Source organism: Perissodus microlepis, chromosome 10 (genome assembly GCF_051167445.1).
Source record: "Perissodus microlepis isolate ML-2025 ecotype Zambia chromosome 10, ASM5116744v1, whole genome shotgun sequence".
In the NCBI taxonomy this organism is placed as follows: domain Eukaryota; kingdom Metazoa; phylum Chordata; class Actinopteri; order Cichliformes; family Cichlidae; genus Perissodus; species Perissodus microlepis.
The window spans coordinates 11,070,161-11,093,009 of NC_140470.1; the positions used below are offsets into that span (position 1 = coordinate 11,070,161).

At 42.7% G+C, this 22,849-nt stretch overlaps 1 protein-coding gene across 2 annotated transcripts; it reads left to right on the forward strand.

The window, feature by feature from the left end:
- Positions 1–702: 702 nt before the first annotated feature.
- Positions 703–22,131, forward strand: brwd3 (bromodomain and WD repeat domain containing 3). 2 transcript variants are annotated; one of them, XM_084941915.1, is made up of 40 exons: positions 703–900; positions 1,076–1,134; positions 1,239–1,268; positions 1,455–1,514; positions 2,407–2,557; positions 3,156–3,254; positions 3,400–3,560; positions 3,746–3,967; positions 4,203–4,303; positions 4,410–4,480; positions 4,882–4,982; positions 5,088–5,128; positions 5,219–5,323; positions 5,407–5,557; positions 5,650–5,784; positions 5,870–5,998; positions 6,179–6,404; positions 6,485–6,625; positions 8,256–8,433; positions 8,556–8,649; positions 8,731–8,901; positions 9,047–9,120; positions 9,202–9,397; positions 9,506–9,616; positions 9,702–9,809; positions 10,163–10,287; positions 10,376–10,458; positions 10,551–10,662; positions 10,813–10,874; positions 12,744–12,899; positions 13,003–13,123; positions 13,220–13,345; positions 13,456–13,525; positions 13,913–13,963; positions 14,049–14,192; positions 14,359–14,511; positions 14,621–14,790; positions 15,073–15,161; positions 18,825–18,959; positions 19,062–22,131. In XM_084941915.1, exons 1-40 carry the CDS (start codon positions 867–869, stop codon positions 19,907–19,909), a joined length of 5,394 nt encoding a protein of 1,797 aa, XP_084798041.1. In that variant the 5' UTR covers positions 703–866; the 3' UTR covers positions 19,910–22,131. The 2 variants fall into 2 exon arrangements, with proteins under 2 accessions (XP_084798041.1, XP_084798040.1); XM_084941914.1 differs by having other exon boundaries at positions 704–900; positions 9,044–9,120.
- The last annotated feature ends 718 nt before the right edge of the window (positions 22,132–22,849 follow it).

Below are 22,849 nucleotides of genomic sequence, written 5' to 3' on the forward strand. Positions count from 1 at the left end.
CAAACCCTCTCAACCCTGCCTCTCTAACGTTGTCTCCACACAAAGGCAGTGATGTTCAAGCCCACTCTTTAGAACTCAGCCTTGCAAGGGTGAGCTGGTGGAAATAAATGCTATACTATTTCACAATTTAACAAGCTGCATATTTTCTTTGTTACTGTTAAAGTCAAGGATGATTCTTCCACAATGACACCCAGATGCTAGAGACTGTAACCAAAACACTCCTCATATTAAAGACGAATGCATTTGTACCAATAACTGTTTTCTACAGTCACTGATTTGTACCTACTAGAAAATGAACTGATAGAAAACTTACTTATTTGGAAATACTTTTTGTATGTCCAAATATGTTAAGATCAGTGAGATTGCTCCAACAATTGCAACTGTATATTGACTGACAACAATATATTTAAAACCACAAATATTTTTATTCACAAAATAGCATTGGTGCCCCCGAAAAAAATAAATAATAAAAATAACAAAATACATTTACGAATACATTTACTCTTTAAAATATTAAAACTGATATAATATTAAAACTGAAAAACTGAAAACTATTAATCCTGAAAAATGTTATCTTACCGCTGAAAAGTATTAACATTCAATTTTTGTGTAAAATCAGTGAAATTTGAACGAGTTTTATTTGTAACATGGATTCATTCTTTCTGAAGAAAGCACTCCGTCCGGTACCGTGTTGATTCACTAGAGGGCACTAATCCAAGGCAGCGGATAGTATGGGAACAACTTGCGAGAGGAGGCCATTCACTAGCCTGTTTTAGCTACACACACCTAGCTACTCTTAGCTAGCCGGCGGCTAACCAGCGAGCTAAAACATCAGTTTGTCTTAATGTCGCCTGTCTTACCAAGTGATGGCAAGAGAACAGTGTTCACAAATCGAAGCTGGTGAGTACTGACCGCTGCTTTAATTCGCGACTAAATATTTTGCATTTACACTGTTTCCAGTTGTGTGCCAGGTAGCGAGCTAATTAACCGAGCGCAGCCCGGAGCTGGCTAACGCTAGCTCCGCTCAATAGCTACATCAGTTAGTACCAAGCTCATTTACTGTTTTTCTTTTCAGAACTCTATTACCTCATTGCCAGATTTCTGCAGTCTGGACCATGTAAAAAAGCCGCACAGGTAATACCCTACGATAAAGAAAATAGCAAGTCGTACTGGTTAAAAATCGTCTAAATAAGTAGGTTTGTTAGCATCCGTTGCTAACTGTGTCTCTGTGTTGTTAGATCCTGATCGAGGAGCTGGAGGAGTATGAGGTAGGTTCAGCTGAACCTTTCTGAGTTTATTCTCATGTGCGGTTTCCGTAGTGATGCCCATCTTGACGCTTTTTGGGGCCAGCTTTTTGGTAGTTTTGATCGATGCTAGATAAAGGAGCGCGATTCCCTGCCGGGACGAGCCTCGCAATTTTGTGTCCTCTCTGATATCGTCTCTTTTAACTTTAGTTGGTCCCGCAACGATGGAGTTGGGACGGGAAGAAATACAAACGGAACTTCCAAGATTGGGTGAGTGTGAATAGTCATTAATAACTTTTTAATAATATGGATCTTTTTATTCCGCTTTCGGTTGTCAATAACCTTTCCATGGATGTCAACGTTTTAATTCTTTTAACCAACCAAAACGTTTGTTTTCTGCATGTTTGTATTTATTTTAACCTATTTAAGAATCCATATTAGTGCAGGCCTGTTGATAAATAACTATATACAGGCTATGCTATTGTGTGGGCTAGTGGGCGGAGAATGAAGATAAGAGCCGATAGTGATAGGCTGAACTAGATCCAGCGCTGTGTCAGTCTTCTTTTGGAGCCAATGATATCGCAGTTGCGTTGGCGAGCGAACCGGAAGAATAGCAAGAAGCTCTTTTGATTCGCTGCAAGCTTTTCTCTCCCTCCTCTTTCTCTACCTCTCCCTCCCGTTCCCTTGATTGTTTTCCAACTATCTGCATGACAAAACCATGCACACATTATAATATCAGGCAGCAATAAACAGGAAGAGGAAAATGAAACAGTTGCAGGCTACTTATGTGTGATTGCAGAGCTGTTTGGATTGGATCTTTCTTGCCTGTATTGAAAATGAGTCAGTTAATGTTATAATCAACTTAAATTACAGAAAGTGAGGCTCGTGTTTTGTTTTTTCTCATTTGCAGTGGTAACCAGCATGCAGAACATTTTGTTTCACCATGTTCTGTTGTTGGTTATTAAAAAATAGTAGTTTCTTCAGTGATCAGTTAGCTGATCAATTCAGTTCAGTTGGTTTTTCAGGATTATGCCATTGTCTAGAGTCGTTTAAATTAACTTAACAGTTTATTTTAGCACCCGTAACAATGCAGCTGATGTAATCGTGTGTTGTTTTGTTATTTGTTGTATTAATATGTAATTACCATCGCTGACGTGTGCAGGTGGTGTTGAACCAGCACATTCCTGCAGACTATTTGCTCAGGATTTGCCAGCGGATAGGGCCACTTATAGAAAAGGAGATCCCACCTAGTGTTCCTGGAGTCCAGACACTTCTGGGGCTGGGAAGACAGTCCTTGCTTCGCACCAGCAAAAGTGAGCATATTCCTGTTTTTCTATGATTTTTTAAATGTACTTATTTTGTGCTTTTCATTACCTACTCGGATTAACTCACCACAGCTTTCAGGGTTTTCTGTTAGGTCCTAGTACCTGGTACCAGGTACTAAAATAGTACCTACTTAGCCAGGGTTCCAAGCGATCTGAGCAGGTACTAAAGTGTGCCGTCATCAGACTGCATGCCACCAATTGGTAGGTTATTGACGTCACCCAAAGAGTCATGAGAGTGTCTTGTTTGTGAAAATCTAAATCGCCAATTTTGAAACCCGGCAACGAGGGAAATGGTAACTAAAACAATGCTGTGGTCCCCAAGTCTGATGAAAAGCCACAGATTGAGCAGCAGCTATATTGTTGCCTTGATGTCCACCTTTGTTGTAGTGTTCGTGTTGCATACTAATTATGTCATGGGACTCTCGGACATGTTCCTGTAACAGCTACTACACACATGAGGTGGTACTTGATTGTAATGGAAAACCAGTCAATCTGAGGCGAGTCGATCCGAGTAGGTACTAATGGTAAAGGGGCTATTGTGCATTATTTTTGGCATTCATTCTTCAACTCACTGTTTTTAACATAGGTTGTAGCCACAAGGTATGTAGTGGCTCAGCTGTCGCTGCACTCCACCGAGGACGTCCACCAGAACCTCCAGTGAGCAATGGAAGTTCTCCTAATGTTGGTGTGTAAACTGTTTTTAAAATACATTTTTACAACAATATATCATTTATGCCTTTTATTTCCACTAAGCACTTAGACCCGTGGTATTAAGTTTTCAGTGTCAGTGTGTTGCTTCTACTAATTATTCGTATGTGTTTCACATCAAGTGTCCATCATGGGTGCTCGCCAGGCCACAGGCACAGGTCGTTTTGGCCAGGTTCTGCCGTCTTCCTCCTACCAACACATGAAGATACACAAACGTATCCTTGGCCACCTTTCTTCAGTCTACTGTGTGGCCTTTGACCGTACCGGTCGTCGAATATTTACGGTGAGTAAGAATTTCTTATTATTTCATCATCCCTGTCTATTTTATTTTAGCGATTGTTCTTCCAGTTGTCGTGCCAGATCTAAGATAACTACTGAACTCTTCCAAAACACAACATGGAGCTTCAGCCGAAGGTGGTTTCCAGTGGAGCTGTCTTATTAATGTGTTGCTGTCGGATTGGTTTTTAGGGTTCTGATGATTGCTTGGTAAAAATCTGGGCCACAGATGATGGCCGGCTCCTGGCAACACTCCGCGGTCACTCAGCAGAGATCTGTGACATGGCTGTCAACCACGAGAACAGCCTCATTGCTTCTGCCAGCTGTGACAAAGTCATCAGAGTGTGGTGCTTACGCACCTGTGCGCCCATCACTGTGCTGCAGGCTCATGCTGCGTCTATCACATCCATACAGGTGATACTTAAAAGAAAGTGCAGAGCCCTTTTACAACATTTGAAGTATCAAATAAAACTAAAAACTTGACTACATCATACAGGAATTAAATGTTTGAAAGCAAATTCATCTACTTAATGCTTTCACCTTATCTTGAGCACTTGACCTGGGCCTGCTGCTGGCTTGTTATGTGAAATGCTGCACAGTCCTTCCCTGTGACTAACCAACACCAACTTTCCTTCTCTCCCTCCTCCAGTTTTGTCCAGCAGCCAGAGGAACAACTCGGTACCTGGCATCAACTGGTGCAGACGGCATGGTGTGTTTCTGGAAGTGGCACTCGCTCACCATGAAATTTAAGTAAGTATTGAGGCGTCTAATGTGGCATGCTTAGTGGTTGCTTGGTGGTTTTCATTAAGATAACCACAGGTTCTGTTTTTTGTTTTTTGTTTTCCCTTCCCCTCAGTGATCAGCCAGTCAAGTTTATGGAGCGTTCACGGCCCGGGGTGCAAGTCTCCACTTCATCTTTCAGCAGTGGTAAGTGTATCTCCATGCCAGGCAACATTTTGTTGTTACATGATCTCAGCTGCTGTGATTAGCAGAGCAAACACAGATCAGTTAATAACTGCACTTTTTTTTTTTTTAATTTTTACTTTTGTGACTCCTGTTGAAAATCAATTCCATCTCTTATTTTAGGTAAACTTTTGTTGCTTTTAAGATATTAACTTAACCAGGCCAAACTTCCACAGATGCATATAAGAGAATCTCATTTGAGTGACGGAATAAATGCTTCCCGCAGTTTAAAAAAAATAGGGTAGTGTGTTTGCAAAATGAAAAGCATTTCATCATTTGAAATCGTTACAAGTTAACTAATATACAGTATGGCAGAACACTGTGAGGGTCATTGTTGTAGACTGAATGTGTTCTTCTGTTAATAGGTGGCATGTTCATGGCTACTGGAGGCACTGATCATATGATCAGGGTCTACTATCTTGGTGCTGAGTCTCCTATGAAGGTTTCTGAGATGGATGCTCACACGGTAAGAAACAGCATCTAGTCGCTACATCCTGCTTGGTCCGCTCTGTTGTGCTTTTTAAGCTTCGTTCACACAACTTGTATTCTTTCCTACTTTTTGTGCTTTTAGGATAAAGTCGTGGTCGTCCAGTTCAGCAATAACAGTGACAGGTGAGTGTGCTTGCTCAAATCTGCAGGGACTTCAAATATTTTTTGTGTGTTTTACAAGTGTGTGAAGAATAACTGTGTATGTGTGTCCAGCCTAAGGTTCGTGAGCGGCAGTCGCGACGGTACGGTGAAGATTTGGCATTACCAGCAGCAGGAGTGGAAGAGCACCACTTTAGACATGGCTGCAAGGCTTCCAGGGTAAGAGAGGGAAGACTCGTAGTGTTTAGTGATGGCACTTCTGCCGCTATCATATTTCACGTCCAATGGGATGTTCTTTTTAGGAGCACTGCCGCCACAGGGGACGACAAAGCTAAGCTGGTGGTGACTATGGTTGCCTGGGACCGCACTGACAGCACCGTAATCACAGCAGTGTCAAACTACCTGCTCAAAGTGTGGAGCACATCCACAGGACAGCTGCTGCACATTTTGTCTGTGAGTAGCTGAAGCCGACATTATCTGCAGCTCATTCGGTGTAAAATGGCAAATTGGCCTACTTGATTGTCTGTGCTGTCTCTCTGTTCAAGGGTCATGACGATGAGGTGTTTGTGCTGGAGGCTCATCCATTTGACTCCCGCATCATGTTATCTGCCGGCCACGATGGCAACATTTACATCTGGGACCTAACCAAAGGAGTCAAGATCCGCAATTTCTTCAACATGGTAACCAATCCTCAGCGAGCATCACCTACCAGCAATGCTTTGTTTTTCACCAGCTTTAAGTTCAATTTTAAATGTTTGTTTGCAGATTGAGGGCCAAGGCCACGGTGCTATTTTTGACTGCAAGTTCTCAGCAGATGGGCAGCATTTTGCCTGCACTGACTCACACGGCCATTTGCTCATCTTTGGTTTTGGCTGCAGCAGACCATATGAAAAGGTAACTGCTAGCTGAGTCTTGTTTGCCCAAAACAATCACCCCTATCATTTCCTCACTTTTAAAGGAACATTTAGAATAAATATTTGGACAGCACAGTGGATTTGTGATTACACATTTTGTTCTTTAATCATAAGAATCGGTGTCACCCTGTGGCGGCGCGCTGTTCTTGTTCCCCTCCAGATTCCCGACCAGATGTTCTTCCACACGGACTATCGCCCTCTTATCCGTGACTCTAATAACTACGTCCTGGATGAGCAGACGCAACAGGCGCCACACCTCATGCCTCCACCCTTCCTTGTGGATGTCGACGGGAATCCTCATCCTCCTCACTACCAGCGCCTGGTGCCTGGACGGGAGAACTGCAAGGAAGAGCAGCTAATACCTCAGATGGGATACATGGCTAACAGTAAGCACAGATTCAGAGGTGAAAATTCAGAAGAAGTGACAGATGGTATTTGATGCTTGATTTCTCCTTGCTTTACTTAGATGATGGAGAGTTGGTTGAGCAGGTTCTTGGCCAGCAAACGGCAGAAAATGGAGAAAGCCCGTTGGACAATCTCATCAGACAGCTGCAGAATGAACAAGATGAGCGTCAGAATGCAGAGCGGGAGGCAGAAGGGGAAGAAGGTGTGGTTTTTTTTGTTTTTTTTTTTACTCAAAATGATTGAAGTTTTTCCCAAAACTTTAAGTGTCTTTTGTCCTGTGTCCCACCCCTCTCCCAGAACCAGCCACGGCAGATGGCTGCCCCTCCCTGAGCCTGATTCTGCTGAAGGTTTCTTCCTGTTAAAAGGGAGTTTTTATTTTCCCACTGTTTGCCAAGTGGTCGCCTGATTTTTGGGGGTTTTCTCTCCAATATTGCAGGTGCTTTACTAGTGGTGCAACGGATCACGGTTGATCCGAAATCCGAACCGATGCCACTCCACGGTTTGGTACGCACGTGATCCGAAGACTCAAAAAAGAAAAAAAGAAAAAAAAAAAGTATGTGTATGGTGCGCGTGGTCAGTCTGTCAAGTGGTAGTTATGGCCGGCGCTAGCGGTCCAAGTGGCGGAGCAGAGGAGTTTGCAGCAATTAAGCAGCCCTTTGCCGCCCAATCCGACCGGGCTAAAGATATGATGATGTGATGAACGTGCTTGAGCCACGCTATGATATCTCGTTGCGCATCCACTTCAGTGTGACAAGATCGTTCCAAGCATGTATGAGCATGAAAAGTTTAAAGTTATGGCTGAACTGTCCCAGGCATCTTCTGTTGCTCTAACTACAAATGGGTGGAGCTCCAGGGCAACGGAAAGCCACGTGACCGCTCGTTATGTCACAGCAGAGTGGTAGATACAAAGCCCTGTACTGCCCTATTGATTACATTAGATTACATGAAACTTTATTTATCCCTCGGATGGGTTCCTCCGGGAAATTCAGTTTCCAGTAGCACAGCACCAGAAGTTGCAGAATGTGAGCAGAAATATACCATATATACACATATATAAATACAGAGAATACAAAAGGAATAAATAGGAATAAGAATACAAGGGAACGGCACATTTCAAGTATTGTGAGTCTATTACACCGTTGGATATTAACAAAAACTATTGCACAGTGAAAAGGCGCTACAGCTTACTTGTTCCCCCCTCCTTTGTCCCCCGTTTCCCCTCCCTCTCCCCTCCAGCGAGGAGTTAAACAGTTTGATGGCGTGTGGGACAAAGGACTTTTTTTAAGTCTGCTGGTCCTTGACTTTGGGAGAAGCAACCTGTCACTGAACAGACTCCTCTGGTTGTTTATGGCCGTGTGCAGAGGATGCCCAGCATGGTCCATAATGTCCATATTGCACCTTAATTTGTTTTTATATAAGTGCGTGGAATGAGTCTTCAGTTGAATGTTTTTTAATAGGCTAAAAATACTTAAATAAGTAAATGGCGAGTCGAATTTTTGTCTTTTTTTTTCCCTATTTTTGCTGATCCGAAAATTGATCCGATCCAAACCGTGAGATTTTTGATCCCTTGCACCATTAGGCTTTACCGTACAATATAAAGCGCTTTGAGGCAACGCTTCGTTTTATTTGGTGCTATATAAATAAACTTAAATTAAATCGAAGAGAACATTTTTGGCTCTTTCTCAGTGGCTGAGGTTATACTTGTGAAATTCTACTGTTTTTGCAAAACTCTGAACATAAACGTTTCTTGTCAAGTTTTTCCAAAAGTGGAGTTTGTCCCCAGTAACCTGTAATTATATTTAAAAGAAAAAAAAATATAATCTTGTTTTCAGCTGGTGAAGGCGCAGAGGCGGTGCCCTCTCCAGTTGTTGCACCTCGCAGAAGTGGGCAGGTGGATGGGGTGTGGCAAATGCAGCATAACGCCCTTCCCAGTCAGGTGGCCACCGAGAGGGACCTGCTGGCCTGGAGCCGCAGAGTGGTGGTCAGTGAAGTGCTGCAGGGGATATTCAGGTGAGGAGGATGAAGGGAATTAGATTAGTTTTAAGGGGATTGCATAGAAAGATTTGATTTTAAAGCAAGGAGATCTTTTTTTTATTTTAAATTCATAATGCTTTTTTAAATTTATTTTTAAGAGTTTCAGAGGAGTGCAGACAAGCCAAAGGTGACATTGAATGTTCTCTATACAACGCTGAGAGGAAGAAGAAACCAGTAACCTGTGCACCTAAGGTACGCTATTTTCTGCGTCACTATTGTTACGTCAGAAATCGCACATGTGCTAATTCATTCCTGATATTTTGGGTTTCGTAGAGCGATCTCTTGTCTTCACGCCTGCGCTCCCTGCGGCCCACGAAGAAAACTCATAAGCGCCATGCCTATCAAACCCGGTCAGCTCAAATCCGGCGTCCTGGAACCAGGAGTAGAAATCCCAGCAACCGACGTACTTCTAACAGCCAGATGGACTCGGAGAGTGATGGAGAAGTATGATTCACCTTGTTCTGCTTGATTTGTAAAGTTACCGTGCTATAAGGTCACTTAGTAAACAGGAATAAAATCAGAAACAAGTGCTAACTGTTAGCAGTCATTCGTGTTATACTGAAGGTTTTGGATGTATTTTTGTTAGCAGGCAGAAGAACAGGTGGAGCAAACCGATGCATCTTCAGATGGTGATGCTCGGTGGCAGAGTGAAAGCAGCTCCAGGTAAATAAACACACTGATCAAGGAGAATTTTCAAAATATAGTCCGATCACCTGCCTGACGATACCCCGCTTTGATTCTCAGCGATTCCTCCAGTGAATATTCTGATTGGACAGCGGATGCTGGGATCAATTTGCAGCCGCCAAAGCGACCTACCAGGAGACCTGTACAGCCTCCAGATTACAGCAGCTCTGAGGAAGAAGAAGGAGATAACGAAGCCAAGGAGGCAAGGACGAGGGAAAAAGAGAAGAGGAAGAAGAAGTCCAAGGAGACCAAACAAGTGAGCCACCTGCAGCTGCAGTATTCACAGTAAAAGCACATTTTGCTATTTGTCACACAACATGGCACGAGTATGTACTTTAACATGTAGTAAATCATATACACTCAGAAACCCACATCCTCTCTGGGTGGACTTGATGCGGAAGAGTGGCTGCCGCCATCTTGGATTATGGAGACTGTCCCCCGCCGCTCTCCTTTTGTTCCACAAATGGGAGATGAAGTAAGGACTGACGCTCCTAATATCAAACAGGAAATACATGTTACATCACACTTTTTAAAATCATGATTCTCCTGTCCTCCTCCAGCTCATCTACTTCAAACAGGGCCATCAGGCTTACGTCCGGGCTGTTCGCAGAGCTAAGGCTTACAGCATCAACCCTCAGAAGCAGCCGTGGAACAGACTCAACCTCAGGGTGAGGCACAGTTTTATATAATAGCAAGTGCTGTGTATCGGCCCCGGCGTGCTCCATTAGTGCTGTTTGGAGAGTCTGAAAACGGCAGCCAATTTTTGTAACCACCTGAAAGCGGTAACCTGGTGGTCTCACTCACTTTGCACTGCTCGTAGACATGAGCAAAAATTAGCAAGCCTCTAAGCTCTCTGCTGAGTCCCCCTTCAACCCCACTAGTTCACCACAATCTGCTGCTGTTTTTGTAAATGAAAACAACTTGAAGCTCTTGAAACACAATATACAGAATGCCACAGTAATCCTTCCTTACAGGAGTTTGTACAGCTGCATTGACCTCCTTTTCGCTTCTTCTGCCTCAGGATCAGGAATCTGTGAAAGTGGTTGGAATTAAGTATGAAGTGGGACCTCCTACCCTCTGCTGCCTAAAAGTGGCGTTCTTGGACCCAGTCTCAGGGAAAATGACCAATGAGTCTTTCTCCTTAAAGTGAGCATGAGCAATACTTGTATATTCAATGTAATAAATGACTGTGACCACATGTATTTGACCACTTTTTCACTCCCACACTCCCCAGGTATCATGACATGCCTGATGTCATTGATTTTCTGGTACTGCAGCAGTTTTACAACGAGGCTAAAGAGCACAACTGGCAACCTGGTTAGTCACTCCCCAGCAGTCTCCTTCCTGTATTTATTGCTCACGTATAATTGTAAGGACTGTCCGTCACCTTAGTTTGATCCTCTGTTCAGGCATGAGGTTCCGCAGCATCATTGACGACGCCTGGTGGTTCGGCTCTGTGGAGGATCAAGAGCCCCTGCAGCCAGAGTATCCCGACAGCCTGTTTCAGTGCTACGCAGTAAAGTACGTCTGTGTGTGAGCAGAGCTCGCTGTAATTTTTTAATTTATTTTTTGCTGGCTTCATGTCACCTTCTCCACAGTAAAATCAGATAAGCATCTCTAATCTCATACGCAGCATGATCTAGTGGCATATTATCACATTTGTTTCATCAGATGGGATAACGGTGAGCGGGAGAAAATGAGTCCCTGGGATATGGAGCCTATTCCTGAGGAAGGTCAGTAATATTTATTGAAATGTGTGTATTATTTTGAAATATGGCGCTCTGTTACAGAAGATAAAAGACGCAGAAAAAAGACAAACATAATCGTACCCAATAAAAGTGAAATACTGCACATTATGGCATTTCTATTGAAAAGAAACACATTTGATCTCATTCATCTAACAGCGGGGTAGAAACCCACAACAAAAACATTGTCTGCCCTTCATTTCCGTGTCCTTATTGGAATAACCATAGAAATGACAGGGAGACATTATACACACACTGTTCTGTTGAGTTGCATATAAATAATGCCAGCACCCACCTACACTCTTTACATATTGTTTCCTGCAGTCATTTGTTTTCTGTAGTTTGTTAATTAGGAGCCATGGCAGTTTTAACAGGTAGCGATCTAGACCGTACCTGAAAATTTGAAACCTCCCCAAAGTCCTTTTCAAATAGCATCATACTGACATCAAGTAGTTCATTCTGAATGACAGGCTCGTATGAATGGAAATTTTTACATTGCTTGTATTTCTTCTTGGTCAGCACAGATTTATTATCCCATTTTCTCTCAGTAGCAAAACGGTAACAAAATCTCTTGTCAGTGTAACACTGTTTGTGTTTTTATTGAACTCTATTCCATTAATTTTAACCCAGAGAATTCTTTATAGCCTGCAGTGTAACTTTTAACTACCAAAAAAAAGTATTTTACTTCTCTCCTTTTTTTTCGTGGTTACTAACTGCTGTTTAATGTTCTAACATGTCTGTGAAGGTTCTCAGTCATCCAGGTCATCGTAGTCAAAGGAGCTTGCAAAGAAAAGCGTCTGGACTTCTTTAAGTTTACTTGAAGACGTTTCACCTCTCATCCGAGAAGCTTCTTCAGTTCTAAGGTCAAATGGTGCAGAGTCCCAAATATAAACCTAGTGGGAGTATCCCCCCACAGAGGGACAAAAGGACCCCCTGATGATCTTCTAATCGCCTGAGCCAAGGTGTGAAACTGGGTGTGGGTCCCAATCAGCCAGAGTTTCGGGTGTGTTCATTGTGAAACCTGGCCCCACCTTATCATGCGAATTCCTGAGGTCAGATGGCCCAGGATGTGAGTGGGCGTTAAGGCGTCTGGGAAGGGATCTCAAAACTGGATTATAGATAACACGCTCAGACAAAAACTGGTTCACCCGAAAGACAAAACGCCAAAACACAGACTTAACAATGTGGTGTATGCTGTACAGTGCAGCGAGGAATGCCCAGACCTCTACATTGGAGAGACCAAACAGCCACTTCACAAGCGCATGGCACAACACAGAAGAGCCACCTCCACAGGACAAGACTCAGCAGTCCATCTGCATCTTAAGGATAAAGGACACTCTTTCGAGGATGCCAATGTTCACATTTTGGACAGAGAGGACAGATGGTTTGAAAGAGGAGTGAAAGAAGCCATCTATGTCCACTGTGAGCGACCATCTTTGAACAGAGGCGGGGGTTTACGACACCAACTCTCTGCCATCTATAATCCAGTTTTGAGATCCCTTCCCAGACGCCTTAACGCCCACTCACATCCTGGGCCATCTGACCTCAGGAATTCGCATGATAAGGTGGGGCCAGGTTTCACAATGAACACACCCGAAACTCTGGCTGATTGGGACCCACACCCAGTTTCACACCTTGGCTCAGGCGATTAGAAGATCATCAGGGGGTCCTTTTGTCCCTCTGTGGGGGGATACTCCCACTAGGTTTATATCTGGGACTCTCCACCATTTGACCTTAGAACTGAAGAAGCTTCTCGGATGAGAGGTGAAACGTCTTCAAGTAAACTTAAAGAAGTCCAGACGCTTTTCTTTGCAAGCTCCTTTGACTAATGTTCTAACACTTTTGTGGCTCCATCAGCTGCTTTGCCAGAGCAGGTTGGTGATGGTGTAGAGGTGGCAGAAGAGGAGCTGAAAGCTCTACTCTATGAGCCTCAGGAAGGTGAATGGGGGGCTCATACACGAGATGAAGAATGTGAGCGAGTCATTCATGGCATCGATCAGCTTCTGACACTGGGTATGCCTCCCAAAAGGATTGATGAAGCTTTGCGGTAAAGTACAATCTGACCTTGTTTTCCTGACCTTTGCTAGGTTTGATTTTATTTGTGTTTGTTCCCCAGATGTAGCCAAGGCGTTCGCATTACCGGTAAATTTGCAGGACTACCCTCTGTACTGCACCGTAGTGGCTTACCCCACTGACCTCAGCTCCATCCGCACACGTCTGGAGAATCGCTTTTACAGGTGAAGCATCATGCACTCATAAACCTTCTCTATGAGTTCAAAGTCCTGGTGTGTTAATGTCTGAGTTTCAACCACTGATGCGTTCCTCTGCTCCAGGCGGATCTCTGCATTAATGTGGGAGGTGCGTTACATCGAACACAATGCCCGCACTTTCAATGAACCTCAAAGCCCCATTGTAGCAGCTGCCAAGGTGGTGACTGATGTTCTCCTTCACTATATCGGGTAAGACTTGACAGAGTTTCTGCTGTGTTAAATTTACCGATGCTTTAACAGTGGAGTGACCATGATGAAAACAAACATTTCTGATGCCTTGATCCCGCTGCCTCATTCAGGGACCAAAGTTGCATCGACATCTTGGATCTGTATCGTAAACTGAAGTCTGAAGTCAGCAGTGAAGCTGAGGTGGGTGTTGCACAAGTGTTTCTGCGTTTGTGTGGTTTGTATTATTAGACTGACTATAGGATTCCTGCAGATCACTGAAAAAGTCAGTAGAAAAGAAAATAAGGTCTTTAATGTTTCATGTTTCCTACAAAATTACTTACTTTATTTTAGGATGTGATTTGAACCATTGCACTAGAGATTAGCTTAGGAAGCCAACTGTATTTGTTATCCAGTAATCCATTAATGACCTGATGTAGACGTTGCCTTTGTTTCTTGCTTGGTTTGAAAATGAAAAGGAAACATAGGCTATCCCAGCTGGAGATCACTGCATCACATTCACATGTCCCAAAAAGCAAATGGAAACATGGATTTTTATGTGTTTTGTTTTGTTTTGGGGTTTTTTTGCAGGTTGACTTGGACGTAGATTCAGACACTCCAGGAACATCTACAGGACACCGGGTAAGGCAGCAGTTGATATTTGACAGGATTTTTAACCTCCCAGCTGTTGTCCCAATCTCAGTGACTTTCATTTTGTCTCTGCCAGGGAGGCACTGCAAATTCTAAGAAGCGTGGTGTGGTTCTGGATCCGAAAGCCTGGCGAGGTCAATGTCGAGAGCTGTTGCGTCGAATGACAGCTTCCACGAATTCCGAACCTTTCAGGCAGCCTGTGGATCTCTTTGAATATCCGGTAAAACAATCAGGATAAACCTCCATTTAAAATAAAACCACACATGCCAGACACTTTTTACAGCTTAAAGTAGCATTTGCAGTGCATGCTGCAAGTGTAAAACTAGAAGTTGCATTCAGGTGAATCACTGTGTTCTTCAGCATTTCTGCTCTCTTTTTTCGTTCAGGACTATCGAGACATCATTGACACTCCCATGGATCTGGGTACAGTGTCAGAGACACTGGCAGTAGGAAATTATGAAAATCCGATGGAGTTTGCCAAAGACATCCGCCTCATTTTTAGCAACTCTAAAGCATACACTCCTAACAAGAAGTCACAGGTGAGTAGCTCACTGAGAAATAAAACATTCTGTAAAAATGCTGTTGTTATAGGTGCAGTCTGAGAAAGCTTTGGCTTAGCGTTTATGTATCGCGTTCTTTTATTTCTAGATCTATACCATGACCCTCAGCTTGTCGGCCTTCTTTGAAAAACACATCATCTCCATCATGTCTGACTACAAGTCTGCCATTCAGAACGAACGGCGGGCTCGTCAACATCTCACTTACAGGAACAGATTGCACAACGGAGGCAGCTCGCCACCTAATAGTCCATCCCACAGGTACTCGGCCACATTCACAAACCTAGACGCACCGTGTTATCAGATTATATTTTTCACTCGGGCCCATCAAAGTGTCTGCAGCTTCTGAAAGCATCTCAGATGTGCCGTACTGAAATAAAGAAATGCTTTCTCTTTAATATCATTTCAAGGTGTCGTGGTTGGAAAAACGATTCCAGAAACTGCTGAAAGTTGCAGGCACCCTGTCGTTGTTTATATTTATTATTGTGTTGTTAACAATAATTCTGAACTGTTGCTTCTTTCTTGTTCCCCTCTCCTGCCCAGCTCAAAAGGAAAGCACAAGTCAGGGAAGGCATCAAAGCCAAAAAAATCCCAGACCTCAACAAAGAATCGTTCTCAGAGATCACACAAAGGTACGTCTGCACTGTTGTGGCTTTCTGTGCTTTATAGATCCTTCTGCTGCGTAGACTCGTGCAGTGAGCTGCTCTTAGAGTTGGTTAAAGTAATAGCTCTTACTCTTCAAAAACCAGAATGACCTCAGTTTGGTTTTAATCCAATGAAAATCTGCAGAGGTTGTTTGTATCAAAACTTAACAGATGTTTGTTTCCTGTGAATTAAAGCGTAACATCAGGTCATTTTTCTTTTTTTCAGCTTTTACAGTACGTACAGATGACTCATTAAAAGTGTCAATAAACACTTTTATTTAAACGACTTATTATATAGTAGCAGGGGCAGTATGACTGAACATTTATATACCAGTATGTTAGAAGCCTTGCAGTTTCATGACATATCACCTTTAAAAAATAATAATTATAATAACACACATTTTTTTTCATAATTGTGTCTTCACATAGCTTTACAGTGACTCGTTCTTCAGGACTGGATAGGATGTAGAAGCATAAATGTCTTGATAAACTAAAAAATTACACAACTGAAACAAAACATAATCTTTCAACAAAACTGGCATGTGTGGAACAAGGAGCTGCCTGTTCCACTCTGAGGTCACATGTAATGACACTGAAGTCAATATAAGGCTTCTTACTGTTGATGCTTCCTGCAGCAGAGCTGGGAAGTGCAGCTTTGAAACAAACTCTGTTTGCGCTTTTCCTTCCAAACTTTGTGGCACCAGGGCTCGCAAAATTTCAAAATCCCTGGTAGCCCTTCGGGCAGGGACTCTTCAGTTTTTGGTAGCCCAAAATAAATTTAAGTAGCCCGAATAAAAAAGAGAGCAATTTTTTGATTGATGTTTTGTTTCCTGTTTTGTTTCCGTTACAATATTATACTTTAATGTATAATATTGTAACGGAAACAAAACATTAATCAAAAAATTCTTTAAACACAAATTACAACATTGTATAAAAATTACAATCATCAACTCAAATACTTGGTTCTAATTGAACAGAAATTTCTATGAACTTGTAAGAACTGTGTAGGACATGAATCAGTCTGTGTCAGATCCTGAATTTGAAATTTCCACTGAAGTCACAGGAAAGAGGCAAGTGGAACCAAGATCGAGGCCATTTGCTTTTTGAAGTTTGCAAAGACTGCTAAATTTTGCCAGTGGTAGTTCACTCTTTGCAACATAGTACGCTATTCTAAACTGATTTTCAGGTTTATTTTTAGTATGTTATTTGCAATTGGTGTTTGTTCTGGGAAAGATATTGCAGACTGAGCAATAATGCATTTCTTGCATTTCTCATGGGTTCTAATGGGGGCCTTTCTTAAAATGACTGGTCCCAGTAACAAAGGCGCTTGTCGACTCAGAAATCGAGGGAAAAGCAACAACACACCCGGCAGAACATTATGTTATTTACACGGGTGCACATAAGTGGTCCGCATGTGCGCATTCGCTGTCAAAATAAAAGACGCGCACCAGATAAGAAGTTGCAACGCGCGTTTGCGTCCATATAAAAGGCACTGTTTTTGTCCGCTAGAGTGGGATTTTCACGGCACATTCTGCACCACATCTCTGTGCGTTCATCATTTGTTTGAAGCCAGCTCACCTCCTGCAAACACTTTTCCGAGAATACGTGCTTCTTTTGTGGTTCGGACTCCTTCTGACATTTCTTTGGATGTGGAGGAAAACCAAAGTAATTGCTTAAAGGAGCTTGCTTCTTCGACATCTTTAAGAGTTCTAAACAAATGTCTGTCCTCCTCCAGAAAATCTTATGTACGCAAACACGCGGTGCAACTTCTTATCTTGTGCGCGTTTTTTATTTTGACAGCGAATGCGCACCTGCGGACCACTTATGTGCAGCCCTGGTTATATAGCTCATCATATCGCAGCCACAGAAATTCTTTTGTCCATGAAACCATAAAGCTGCACTTTCTTTTTGCCTTATAGTCTGATTTGTCATAACTTTTCCGTTTTGTGGTAAGCTTTTCTTTGGCTGTCACTTCTTCACCCTGACCTGTCTTATTTGGCTCAGCAGAACTAAAATATATATCCTGCTGCTTTTACACACGCACTCACATAACGCTCAGCGATTCTCTGCGCGATCAACCTCTCACATGTTTAAGCTTGCTGCGGGAGATTTCACTTGTCATGTTTGCATAGTAAGCTAACGATTGATAAGACGATGTCAGAGGAATTGGTGCGCAAATTATCATCACTCACCAATCAGTGCTGTCGCTCTCTATAAAACAGTTCGCGCGATTGCAAAGTGAAAGCAAAAAACAAGCACAAATTCAAACACGATTTCAATATGTCACATATTGACAGTGGCTCACCGATGCCAATGACATAATTACCCAGCTACATTTCCGAAAGAATGCAAAAGCATTGAAATATATTTTCCTATGATAGCCCGACGGGCAGGGCAGAGACAGATTTTGGTAGCCCGACTGGAAAAATCGCTAGCCCCGGGACGTCGGGCTAGCGATTTTGCGAGCCCTGGGCACAAATTATTCATTTGGAAAGACGTCAGTTAGTCTTGAGTAACGCATTAAGCAAAAGTTACGCAAAAAGCAATTCTCTCCTTTTTCTTTTTTTTCTTCTTTTTTTCCCCAAGGCCAAAAATGCTCCAAACAGCAGATTCTGCCCTCTTTTCTTTATCCTGCATCACTTTTTACTGTTGTTGGAAGTGGTGACTGTTTGCTGTTAGTCATGCTATGCTAAAAACAATTTCCGTTTCTGCTAGAATGTTTGTTTCCCCCAATTAAGAGAGTTAAAAATTGTCATTTTAAATCAAATTCTGCATCATAAAACTGTAACGATTAATACAGGCACATCTCAACAGAGGTAACACGCTACACAGCACAAGAAAAGCTGACTAAAGGTGCATATCGAGAATCCCGTCTTTTAGAAATGTCTGGAAAATTTAGTTTATTGAACAAACTGCAAACAAACAGTGAGTGGTTCTGCCCCAAATCTTTGTCTAGCAAACATCAACTGTAAGGGGAAAGCCATACTCAGCATGGCCATGCAAGCCTAGAGGTGTCAGTCAGCCAATAAAATCTCCCGCCTGAGTGATGCAGGCAACTTTTCCCACCTTTAGCATGTGGTGGTGACGCTGTGTGGATACTGATCAATCTAAGGTTTTGTGTAAACTTGGCTTTTAGTTTTAGGAACATGCTACAAGCCAGTATTTATCTATTTATATCGTCACTAAATCTGTAGCAGGTCAGCAAATCATGGAAAATAAACCAGGATGGAAGAATTAATGAAATATCCATGTTAATCAAGGAGTTTTGAAAGCTTGGGGAAATGAAAAAAGGAAAATATGAAAACGCTACCAAACAAAAGACAAAAAAAAAAAATCAGTTTTCAGAGAAACTGAAGAGAAATGGTAGGAATGGCAAACCTACTTATAAAACAGGTCACCATTTCAATTTGTCCATTTGGCTCTACTTTGTTTAGTGTTAGTTAGCTAATATCGAGGTTAGCATCCCAACAAAATGGTGAATATAACAAACGACATTCAGGCTCTCTGCATTATTTTTGATGGTGTTACCTGACGTACATACATTCACCCCTGCTAAAAGCTTCTAGTATCTTCTAATGTGATTAGTTGCTTCTGTACTCTCAGCTTTTCTGATGGATAATTGCATTGTGTCTTTTTTTTTTTTTTCTTTAGCTCAGCAAAGCGGTAGTGTAGCAGAGGAAGAGGACGTCCAGCCTTCTTCCCCAACTTCAGGGACAAGTGTCAGGAGCAGAAATCAAGGACCACATCGGGTGACCCGCAGCCAAGCAACTCCCGTGAAGAAATCAGGTATTGCGAGCAGTAACTAAAAAGCATGCACGTTTTGCCTTTTCAGTGTTTCTGCAAAGTTACGGTGCAGAAATGACCCGCCGCCCTCTTGTTTTCCATCAGGTCACCAGAATAACTTGCACCTAAGTAACGGCTCCAGACAACGGCACTTGCGAGAAACGTCGCAGTCCGACGATGAAGAGGAGGCGTCAGGATCCAACAGTTCCTCGTTGGAGTCGTCCTCCACCTCGTCGTCATCATCATCATCATCATCATCATCCTCATCCTCCTCCTCCTCCTCATCGTCGGACAGCGACAACAGCTCTGACTCTGAGGTGGAAAAGTACGTGGAGGGAGGAGGAGATCACGACTACAGCAAAGCCCCCTGCCTGTCAGTACGCCTCTCAGCTAAGGGTAAGGTGGCAGCCTCAGGAAAGAGGAGACACAAAGGAGGAGAGGACACAGAGGCACAGGGACCTAAACGAGCACGACTGCAGCTTGAGGTAGAGGAGCAGGAGGATGATGAGGAGGAGGAAGAGGAGGAGGAAGAGGCAGAGGAGGATGAGGAAGAAGAAGAAGAGGAGGAGGAAGAGGAAGAGAAGGAGCAGCAGCAACAGGTGGATTTAAAACATGAGGAGGAAGAAGAGGAAGAGGAGGAAGAAGAAGAAGAAGAGGAGGAAGAAGAGGAAGAGGAGGAGCCAGAGGACGAGGATGATAACAACTCTGAGGTGCAGACACGAGCAGCAGCAGCTCCAGCAGCAGCTAGCAGCCAGAGAGGCAGCCAGTGTAAGTCTCGGCGGGTCAACACACGAAACCAGGGCCGCAGGACAGTTCGATACGGAGACGACTCAGAGGATGATGGCCATGGGTCGAAAGACGACCCTCTAAACCTGGGCATGTCCCGCTCAGGACGGGTACGCCGTATGACTGAGAAAGCCCGTGTCAGCCACCTTATGGGCTGGAGTCACTGACACGTCGCCCCTCACCCATCCCCTTTTTTCCAAACCTCAATGAAAGAACTGTAAAACATGAGTAACACATCAGGGATTATTCTTTTTCTTTTTATACAAATTTGTGTGTGTGTATATATAATATATAAATATGATTTCTCTTTTTATCTAAAGACTGATTATGACTCTCAAACTGATAGCCGGTGCTCATAAAATGTTGCCACGGATTTTTTTTTCTTCCCTGGTCAACAGAGCTTCTGTTCAACACGGACCCTCTCCAACTGGATTAACTCACCTCGGCCTTACTGCTTCTCTGGAAGAGCCCTTACGACACGGCTCTGGTCTTCTTCCTCCTCATCCTGTGGTTTCACGTCCAGAACTTTAAACACTATATAAAGTCCCCTTCTTCCCTCCAGCAACCTTTCTTGCTCCTGGTCACCAAAGAAGGATGTGGAGATGCCAAAAAAAAATGGTGCTCATCTGTAGTTTTGTTTTGTTTAATTTTATTTCTTTTTCACTGAGTAAATCAGCAAAACTGTTGTGGTAGTGGTCACAGCCACAGGTGCAGAATCACTTAAGGTATCTGATGTCAACCTTTCTCGTTTGCAGCACAGACTTCCATCTGATTGTGCTCTCCTCAACTGAGGACTAGCAATATTAGGAAGAAGTGGGTAAAATAAAATGGCAACACGCTCTTACCCCAGGGCATAAAATACTGCTGTTGTTCTTGGCTTTGTACAGATGTTGTCTTGAGACGGGGTTATGTCACATTTGGGTGCTTCATTGTATTTCACTTTGTTTTCTTTCAGTTTTTACTTGCTGGTGAGATTTGAACACCAAAAACTGCTTGGTTAGGAAAAAGATTGTTGTCTACACCTGCTTGTTGAAGAAGAAAAGTTTACCTGCTGTGTTTAAATGCGACTCCAAGCAGTCCATAAGACCCAGACTGTTTTGTATTTGAGTGGTAGACTGGTTTCCATAACCCATCACTACACTGTCTCCACCTCTTTGCATTTCTTTGAGACACTGGTGGTTTTGACACAACAGCAGTATTTGACGCCCTGGGAGCAGACGGAGAATAGATTACCATAGTAATATCCCTTTCAATGTCCTTGGTCTGTGAATGTGAAAGGAAATGTCTTTCCCCAGCTTCTTCTCGCTTGGGTCTTCTCTTCAGCACTGTTATTTAGATAGAGTTGGGTGCTGTTTTTAAAGGGTAAAAGTGGTGTATTCTTTCTTTCGGGGGTAACAAAGCCACTGTTTTTAGTGCTGTTGTACTCTGAGTGATCAGACCTGCAAATATTCATGGTTATTTCCGCAGCTCCTTCTCTACCCAGCCTGTGCAAAAGCAAAGGAATCCCCTGGCCAGCTCTCTTCCACAGAAATATTTATTTTTCCATTGCATTATACTCGGGTTACTTTATCTATTTCATACTTTATTAGTGATGAGGAAAAAGGAAATATTTGCACATTTATCTCCTCCATGTGGCAGCTGAGTAATAAAGATATTAGAGAAATAAGATGAAACCTCATTTTTGTGTAAGAATGTTTGAACTTTCGATTCAGCCTCTCTTCCCCCCCCCCTTTTTTTTTTTTTTTTTTTTTTTTTAGGTTTATAAATATAAGTAGAAATCTTTTTCAACCTGTGCATGATTAAACTGAAGGTCTCATCTGATTGCGCTTTCTTCTGGTTAACAGCAGGTTAACCAGAAGAGCAAGTATCATCCTTGGATCACTGTTTCTTCTCTTTGTAGCCTGATGGGTTTCAAACTTTGATAGTAGATCAACTGCACACATGATGGCTTTCTCCATCACTCTATACAATCACTGTCTCCCCCCCCCCTTACATGACCTACATTCTCATATCAACACTGGATGCTATGATTCAGACACACCTTCTCACCCCTCCGTGTGTCACTGAGGAGAGAGGCAGGCCTCTGAAGTTATTGTAAAGCTCGGTTAGTGACAGATTCTGAGAGACGAAATACAAATCGGCGTCTAAAATCAGGTGTGCTGAGCAGCAGCATCAACTGGTGTCTTGGAATTCCTATGGCTCAGTGTGGGAAGACTATTCTTATTTTGATACAGTATTTTCATACAGTAGATGACACTTAGTCTTGCCTCAAAGCATCAGATTAGTCAACAAAGACAACGTTCTCCCATAGGTTGAATAAGCTTAATGTGTTTTTTATAATGTTTTAATTGTGTTTTGTTTTTTTTCAATAAAAAAGTAAATGAACTTCTCTTAGAATTTTGTCCCCCCTTTTTTTTTCTTTCAGAAAATTTTCCACGTCTGATATCTGTCCACGCTAAGCCTGCATAAGCTTGAAGGGCTACTCGCCCAACACAGGGACTGAGTCATCAGTTGTCTTAGTAATGGGTCGTAAACAGCCACCGAAGGCAGAGATTCGAGAGTTTCTGAACACTGGGGCTGCTGACTGTGATGGTAGGCAGTCATAAACCTCACTGTACCATTTGCAACTGCATTAATGCACTGAAAGCTGGGGTGAGTCAGACAAGGAACAAACAAGGTTGAGCTGTGACGCACCGTGCTCCACCACACCTAGAAACTGCAGTGATGCTGGAGGATCTTACGATTTCTAACTATTTGGTGCATAAAGAGATAAAGGTCATTTTTAGTGTGATAAGTGTGCCAAACAGCAACAAAAAAAAAGGAAAAGGTGACTTGTTATATAAAACACCTTCATTCTATATCTAAATTGAGTCTTAAACTGCTAAATCCTCAAATGCTTATATCAAGTGATTAAAATCTGATTAAAGGCTTTTTCTTTGTAAACTACAGCTGCTGGGTGAGTGCAGCACACGGCAGGAAAAGAGTGTTGGCCAGTTTTGTCTTCAGCATTAATAAGGTAATGATTAGAATTACATCCTTTAAAATGCAGCATTATACAATTGAGGGTGGTCTTACCAAAATACTGTGAAAACTGGTAATGTGCTCCT

Excerpts from the sequence above, each read along its gene's own strand:
- brwd3 (XM_084941914.1), top strand. The coding sequence starts at position 867 with ATGGCAAGAGAACAGTGTTCACAAATCGAAGCTG. Across the intron at positions 1,515-2,406 it reads AACGGAACTTCCAAGATTGG|GTGGTGTTGAACCAGCACAT; the intron begins GTGAGTGTGAAT and ends TGACGTGTGCAG. Across the intron at positions 13,346-13,455 it reads GTTCTCCTTCACTATATCGG|GGACCAAAGTTGCATCGACA; the intron begins GTAAGACTTGAC and ends TGCCTCATTCAG.